General features: G+C 46.8%; 2 protein-coding genes across 2 annotated transcripts; both read left to right on the top strand.

Annotated features, from left to right (window-relative positions):
• Nucleotides 1-3,693: 3,693 nt before the first annotated feature.
• LOC139128974 (uncharacterized) lies at nt 3,694-4,470 on the top strand. Its single transcript, XM_070694654.1, has one exon. It carries the CDS (start codon nt 3,694-3,696, stop codon nt 4,468-4,470), a length of 777 nt encoding a protein of 258 aa, XP_070550755.1.
• Nucleotides 4,471-4,817: 347 nt separating this feature from the next.
• Nucleotides 4,818-5,573, top strand: LOC139128973 (uncharacterized). The gene has a single exon (XM_070694653.1). It carries the CDS (start codon nt 4,818-4,820, stop codon nt 5,571-5,573), a length of 756 nt encoding a protein of 251 aa, XP_070550754.1.
• The last annotated feature ends 3,283 nt before the right edge of the window (nt 5,574-8,856 follow it).

Genomic DNA, 8,856 nt, shown 5'->3' with positions numbered 1-8,856 from the left:
CTATCAAAATACCGCCAATAAGACAGTATTGCGCCCATTTGATCAGAACCATTTTCTGATAACGGCAACAAATTTGAGTCATGTATGCTAGCCCGTCATAACTGCATAAAAATATCAGGCTTCAGGATTCAAAAATTCTTAGACCAAACAAGGGAAAAATATACCAAAAAAATATGAATATTTCACCAATTTCAACAAATCTGATTTTGTTCACCCCTTAGAACCTCTTAACAAGTTTTAATAAGGAAGAAATTTGCCCAACATTGGGAAATTCAAACAATCTGACTGATGTCACACATATGAATCCCCTACAATTACGCAAATTTCACCGCCACCATTTGCACAAATCTGACTGAGGTAACCCCTATGAACCTCCATACCAAGTTTCAAATCAATCGGACTTACACTTTCCGAGAACAATATTTTTTTATTGCCAAAACTGCAAAAAATTGCAAAAAAAAATCATAAAAAATAAAATTCAAAATATTGACTCCAGCTGAACAAAGTTTACCAACAACAGAGCAATAAAATGTTATTGAATTTTCCTTCTTTAGTGTTTAGAATTAGCATTCCACCTATTTCCACCTTTTGCAAATTTCAAAATCAAATTGATCTCAAAAAATACATTAAATTATTTGCGCCACCACCAGAAGGTAAATTAAAGTTTATGTGTCATTTTCTGAGGTGTCATTGATACAGCACCGCATATTTTCAAAACTAGGTAGTCTCTGTGGTAAGATTCCATACACACAAAATGGTAACTTTGGGAGTCTAGCTTGATGATGTAGTTATTTATGCAATGGCGTCCCGTGTATTCAGTGGCTTAAAACTCATCGTGAAATTGATAGTCACATTGATAGTTACTCAAGAAAGTTGATGCATTCTGTGCGAAATTGCGGAACCCCTAAAAATTTATGATAAATCTGACTGACAAATGAGTTTATTGTAGGGCAAACAACGCAACTACCCATCTCTTGAGTGCCTGACTCTCCTATATCCGGTCTTGTGTTGCGTTGATTGACCCACTGTTTTGCAAAACCAAATACTGCGCACATGTAATTGGCATATTTTTGATCTGTGTGTCTAATTTACAATGGTGATAAAGTTTATTTCATATTTTATTGTACTCTAACGGCGTACACATTTATGTCAACTTACGGCTCGGAAGCACCAGTTCAAGGGCAAGAAAAAGAAAGGAGGTAAAGGGATGATCTGCGCAAAATACAATGCAAGTTAATCTACTTATTTTCCATGTACGCTCCTTCTCGCTAATACCTCCATGGACAGACTATAGATACACAAAATAAGGAATTGTGTGTTAACACAAATCCAGTTTGTAAGTCCACGGAGCTAGGCTGCCTGCAGAACAACATGTCCTGAAGTCACTTTGCATTGCTGACGTAGACATCTTATACTGGTTATCTATCTACTCATCTGCTGACGTAGACACTTAGCATCTGCTATCTAGCTACCATCTTTCTTGCGCACGCGCACTTGACCTAATCCTTGCTGCAAGCTTCTTGTCCAAGTTCATTCATTCTAGGCCATCAGGCTGTCTGCCAAGCTATTACAACACTCCCTGCTGCTCGTTTCAAGTCACTCCCGGTCCCCTTTCATTCCCGTATCTACCGGACCACAGCGCCGACAATGCCTCCTCGAAAACGAACCAAGAAGTCTACGCCGCGCGTAACGCCGTACGTTCGTCCAGTGACCCGTGCACGATCAGGACGCGAGGGGCGTCGTCCACCCTCCTGACCTCCCCGCTGCCGAACAAGGTCAGACCGCTCCAACTGCTCCAGCCACCGTAGCGACGGCTGCCCACGGTCTCCCACAACCTCAATCAGCTGCCGTTACCATACCGCAAAGCGAAACTCCAGTATCAACAAATCAAGTACCACCTCAATCGGGAGTCGTAACGATGGACATGTTTTCCGCCCTGCAGACTTCGATGGCCAACATGGCCGCCAACATGGCCAACATAGCAAATCTACTGCAACAACGCCCTCTCACCGACCTGCGGGGAGAAGCCTTCACTTCCGGCAACAACAACAGCCCCCAGCAGAACCAAGATGGCGGCGCCCAGGCAGCTCACAATCCGCCCGTTCAAGCGACCATCCAGGGGTAAACACGGTCGCGCTTGCCTCGAACTTTTCCGCCTACAACCTCCTCCAGGGCCGCGGCATACCATCCGAAAGACTGCCAAACGTCGAACTGGTTTCACCTGCTATTCGCCGCGATATTCTTTCAGGTAAGGATATCAATCTTGCCTGCTTACTCATACCCGGCTACAATTACCACGATGGCGAACGACATATCATCATCGGCAACGAAGCCCTGTCGCTGAAACCTCTCCAGGACGGCAGAGTAAATAGACCTCTCACCATTACTGAATTCATTCAAGCTTTCACCGTCTATAAAAACGTCATGTGTGAGGCATTCCCTAATCGTCGAACAGAACTTGATGCATACGTCACGGACATCGTTGGCATGTCAAAACGTTTTAGCGGTTTCGCCTTCTACGATTACCACCGCGACTTTTCCGCCAAGGCGGCCGCACTCCTGTTAAATCATGGCATCAAAGTAGACTGGGGAGTTCGCGATTCGCTCATCTACACCTCGACATTCTCCGGTCTCAAGGCCAACCTTTGCAACGTTTGCAATAGTGCAGTGCATACCACCGAAGTCTGCCCGTACCTCGAGAGTAAGAGACCAAACAACAATCCCATAAGGTTCCAATCGCCTTCATCGACCGTCGATAAAAGCGGAAGAAGACGCGTCACCTACCAGGGTAGGGAAATCTGCAATAACTTCAACTCCCAGCCTGGTTGCAAACGAAGTAACTGTGGTTTTTCCCACGTGTGTTTGGTATGCTACTCATCCGATCACTCATCAGCTCAAGGAAAATGTCGACCTAAAGACCAAGCTAACAGAGCCTGACTGCACGATACGCCATCCACATTTAACGCTGACACTTGTGCACCATCGACACCAATTAATATTGGCACCCTTGCCTCCGAACTTTCAAACCACCCCGACAAAGGATTCGTCAAGTACCTGCTTATGGACTTTCTGAAGAATTTAACACAGGCCTATGCTGTCAACTTTCCTCATCGCTCATCTGTTGCAACCTTCTCTCAGCCCGACAAGATCCGGATTTTGTGTCGCACCAAATTAACTCCGAACTGCAAAAGGGCTATCTTATCGGCCCTTTCACCACACCACCATACGCCATTTATCGCTGTAGCCCGCTAGGTATCGCAGAAAAGAAATACTCAGCCAAAAAGCGCCTAATCGTTGATTTGTCATCCCCTCACAACAATGAAGACACACCCAGCGTGAATGACTTCATCGACAAACAGGAATTTCGCTCTCCTACGTAAAGATAGACAATGCCATCGCAGCCATCCAAAGGGCGGGCCGAGGAGCATGGCTGTGCAAGACTGACATTGTCGATGCTTTTAAGCTCATCCCTATTCAACCCTCGCTATGGCACTTTTATGGCATCCACTGGAAAAAACATTTCTATTTCTTCACCCGACTGCCCTTCGGGTCACGCTCCAGCCCTAAGATCTTCGATCAGCTTTCCAAGGCCATCTGCTGGATTGCTCAAGAAAATTACGGTATCGAGATAATTTTCCACCTGCTAGATGATTTCCTAACAGTTGACAACCATCATTCGATGCGGACCGCACTATGGCCTTAATTACCCACATCTTCAGGAGACTCTCTGTACCCATCGCGCCACACAAGACCGTCGGCCCCGTTACTATACTAGAATACCTTGGAATAGAGCTTGACACAGTGAAGATGGAAGCGCGGCTCCCTCACGATAAACTGTCTAGAATAGCCGCCCTCATCCAGTCCTTCTTATCTCGCCCCACGTGTACAAAACGAGAACTGCTAAGCCTCCTAGGGCACCTCAACTTTGCATGCCGTGTCATTATACCTGGGCGAACTTTCATATCACGCCTAATCGAAATCTCAAAAGGAGCACGGAAACTCCACTACCGCATCCATTTGACCGCCGAGAGCAGACTTGACCTTCGGATGTGGCACCGCTTTCTCTCCAGCTGGAACGGAGTATCAATGTTCCTCGACTTCCACGCTACAAGGGCCTCAGCAATACAGCTTTTTACAGATGCCAGTGGTATTGGTTTTGGCGGGTATTTCCAAGGGCAATGGTTTAATGCACGCTGCTGGCCTCCCCATCTCAAGCTTGACGCCAACCGTGAGCTCTCCATTGCTTTTCAGGAACTCTACCCAATCGTCATCGCAGCTCTACTTTGGGGCCAATCATGGACCCGCAAACGCTTGGTGTTCAACTGCGACAACATGGCCACGGTCCATATTGTCAATAAAGGCCGTTCCAAGTCACCATCAATCATGAAACTGATGCGCACCCTCGTGCTTTGCGCTGCCTCCCATAATTTCATGTTCCATGCCGACCACATACCAGGCAAACATACTTAATTGCTGATTCTCTTTCTCGTTTTCAGATGACACGCTTCCGCCAAGCAGCTACCTTGGCCAATGCGACACCCTGCCAACTACCCTCCAACATAATGTTCAACTGAATAGGGCGGCCGCCACCTTCAAACACGCTGCACTGGGCACCCGGACAATTGAATCTTATGCCACCGGAGTTCGCTCGTGGGTACAATTCTCCGCAATGTACGGCACTCATGTACAGATGTCTCATTATCCACCCATCTCCGAAGACCTGCTAATCTATTCGTCGTCCACTGTGCATTGCCCACCTTCACCTCAAGTACTCCACCATCAAGGTTTATCTCGCCGGCATCCGTCATCACTACATAATGGCGGGTCTGCCAAACCCACTCACCTCAACTAACAACCAACCACACCTTCGTCTCCAGTACACCTTACGGGGAATTCAACGGCTGCAAGGACCATCTTCACGCCCCCGGCTACCCATAACATTTGATATCCTGCGACAACTGTGCTCGCTGCTCCGCTCCACTGTGTATGGACCATATCTAGACCTCCTGCTGGAATCTGCGTTCGTCTTAGCCTTCTTTGGTTTTCTCCGCTGTAGCGAATTCACCTGCTCTGGACGCTCCTTTAACCCTGCATATAACCTGTGTGTTCGCGACCTCAACGTCCAAACCGACACTCAGGGCTATCCGGATGCTCTTTCCGTGAACATTAAGGCATCCAAGACAGATCAAATGCGCCGTGGCTTTAAGCTTCGTCTATTCGCCACCAAGTCAACGATATGCCCAGTCACAACAATCCATCGTTTCCTCAGAGTCCGCCGACAAATGTGTTCTTCGCCTCAGGAACCCCTCTTCATCCTTCCAGAAAGAGTACCACTAAACCGCGAGACATTCACTGCGCTGCTCCGTTCCTTACTTTCGCGCCTTGGCTTCCAGCCCCACCTGTACGCTGGACATTCATTTCGCATTGGGGCAGCCACCACAGCCGCACACGCCCACCTTCCAGACCACCTTATTCAAACTCTCGGCAGGTGGTCCAGTGACTGTTACCGTACTTATATTCGGACACCAGAAAGCCTTCTGCGTCACGCATCTCAATCAATGACTATGCCATAGGGCCTTTTGTAGAGACACTAGCCACTCTGTAGCAACTTTCTTTTTTTTTTTTTTTTTTTTTTTTTGTTTCGCACGTACACCACATTTCGGACCTGTCGGGACCGCGCAGGGCCACCTGCAACCTTCACCCCATGCAGGGCCACCTGCCACCCACATCACCACTTCATGCTGGGGCCGCACAGGGGCACCTGTCCCCCCAGATCATTGCTCCCCCCGAGCCGTGCTGCCAGCACCTCGGGACCGGAGTCCATTGAGCTTCACCCACATTTCACCCTCATGCTGGGGCCGCACAGGGGCACCTGTCACCCCAGCTGCAGCTCCTCGGGCCGGGAGCCCATAGCTCCCCCCCGATCCGTGCTGCCGCCCCTCTGGGCTCGTATCCCATACTTTCATTACACACGCACCAGCCGCCATTGCACCCCTCATGCTGGGGCCGCACAGGGCACCTGTCACCCCAGCTGCAGCTCCTCGGGCCGGGAGCCCCATAGCTCCCCCCGATCCGTGCTGCCGCCCCTCGGGGCTCTTATCCCATACTCTCATCACGAACCAAGCGAGTCAACTTGGTCTCGAGCGTCACCCCCCATTGCACAAGCACCAAACATCACTGCACCCTCATGCTGGGCCGCACAGGGGCACCTGTCACCCCAGATCACAACTCCCCCCGAGTCCCATACTTTCATCTCCAACCAAGCGAGTCAACTTGGTTTCGAGCGTCACAACCCATACTTCCTACAAACATACACTCATACATACACTTTCATGGGGGTCTCTCCGTCCAGTCTGTTTGACTGTCCTCCGCTTGGGCCGTCCATTGCATGTACCCCCACTCAAGAAGGTGATCTCCACCGGCCCGGTGGAACCACTTTCACTTTCGGCTTTCCAAAGGTCTGCAAACACAACTTTGCAACCCAAACCTTTGCCCAGGAAGCAGACTGGCGGAGACCCCTTACCCAATCTTTGAGTTATTTTGTGCTTAGTTTTGAAATGGTTTTTGCCTAGATTTTTACTTTCGTAGTTTTGCTTGTCACTGTATTTTTCCGTAGTTAGGTTACCACTGCTTGTATTTGTCCACTGTCGCTTATTAAATTCTTTTAACACCATATCCTGCGTAGCGGTGTGTGCTTACAAAATAAGGAATTGTGTGTTAACACAAATCCAGTTTGTAAGTCCACGGAGCTAGGCTGCCTGCAGAACAACATGTCCTGAAGTCACTTTGCATTGCTGACGTAGACATCTTATACTGGTTATCTATCTACTCATCTGCTGACGTAGACACTTAGCATCTGCTATCTAGCTACCATCTTTCTTGCGCACGGCACTTGACCTAATCCTTGCTGCAAGCTTCTTGTCCAAGTTCATTCATTCTAGGCCATCAGGCTGTCTGCCAAGCTATCCCGCACCAACCCCATCTCCTCCTTGGTTCCACTAGTCTGCTTCCCACCATGGGCCGTCCATTGCATGTACCCCCACTCAAGAAGGTGATCTCCACCGGCCCGGTGGAACCACTTTCACTTTCGGCTTTCCAAAGGTCTGCAAACACAACTTTGCAACCCAAACCTTTGCCCAGGAAGCAGACTGGCGGAGACCCCTTACCCAATCTTTGAGTTATTTTGTGCTTAGTTTTGAAATGGTTTTTGCCTAGATTTTTACTTTCGTAGTTTTGCTTGTCACTGTATTTTTCCGTAGTTAGGTTACCACTGCTTGTATTTGTCCACTGTCGCTTATTAAATTCTTTTAACACCATATCCTGCGTAGCGGTGTGTGCTTACAAAATGGATTTTACTGTTGCGTGTGATCAACCGCCATAATCTTTTTCTCTGAATAACAGAATAGACAGAGTGTGATGTTTTTTAGATTGTCTGCATAAGGACAACAATGTGCGGCGATCATTTACAGTTTGCCATGACGAATACGTCATGTCACACCGGCTGACTCGATTGGCTGCACGTCAATCATCCGCCATATTGTTTCCACTCACTCACAAGTAGTTTTGAACTTCATCTTAAAAGAGTTAAACACCTACCTGGCTTTCTCTGACGGTCCTGTAGATTAACAATTTATGCTCTATGAAGCAACTTAATAACATGAGCTTCCTTGCGGATTCACGTTGGAAAGTTGTCCATGATTACAATTGCAGTGTCTGTGCCCAGAGCTATTAATATCCAAGCCACGCCCACGAAAACCTTTACAGTAGTTGCCATTTAGATCCTTAAGCTGTGTACTAAATTTGGTTGACATACCTTTAGCAGTTCTTGAGATATTGGGTATACAGACAGACAGACAGACACAAACAGACATCGCTAAACCATATGCTAATGTGTGTGTACGTGAGCAAAAAGGATGCTAGCCAAGAAGACATGTTTTGCAGTACATTAAACAAACTTAGCCTTGGGTGAGTGGGAGAGTCTTTTCTACTTTTCGTTTTGCACATGCTCTCTTGACCAAGAACAATAATTAAGAGGTCAACACCACTAAATGTCGACCTCAGCCATGACACGTTCTGTTACACAGTACAGGTATTAAAGATTTAACAAAAATTATACATGCCATTCAACACAAACTAAATCACTGCGCTTACAAATAAATACCATTGCATCCAAATGACAAACAACCATAAAATATTATTGATATTATTATTATTATTATTAATGATTAGGTAATGAATGTGTGAAATTTCCTTCAGAACGTCAGTTTGTATGAATAATTAAATGATTGACATGACACATTGTGTGATGATGATACAAAAGAAGCTTGTGCAACACAGTAAACACAACCCCCTTCTTGCTTTTTGCTCACAGCCAGCACACAGTGGCCACCTCCATTAGCCATTTTTCCTCCACACAGCTTTAGCGAAGGAGTGTATTGTGCCCCAGTACCTCAAAGTTATTCTCATGGACATTGAATATAACTCTTCTTCCAAGAAAATCAATGTCTCACTAATAACCTCTTAAAAGACAGAAATTCTTACAAACACAGCTGAGATCACAACACACTTCTCTGTACACTCAACAGCCACTTAGCCTACAATCATCAGTACCCTACTGTTAACATTGTAAATACCTCATATGATGGAGGCAGAGGCAGACCTTCATGATAACACAGAATATTTTCCGCTTCACAGTACCATCTCCAAAGCAGCTAGCAATTCAGTACTACAACCGCTATATTCATAAGGCTGCGTTCACAATGACGGTTTGGGCGGGTGGGTTGGAGGAATTGCGATTGAAATTTTATTTCTTTCAGATTCCCCCCTCCCAGTATCCTTTAAAAAAATACCACAATT

The sequence above is a fragment of the Ptychodera flava genome, unplaced genomic scaffold, assembly GCF_041260155.1.
Source record: "Ptychodera flava strain L36383 unplaced genomic scaffold, AS_Pfla_20210202 Scaffold_81__1_contigs__length_545109_pilon, whole genome shotgun sequence".
Taxonomy (NCBI): domain Eukaryota; kingdom Metazoa; phylum Hemichordata; class Enteropneusta; family Ptychoderidae; genus Ptychodera; species Ptychodera flava.
This window is presented reverse-complemented; position numbering and strand designations above follow the sequence as displayed.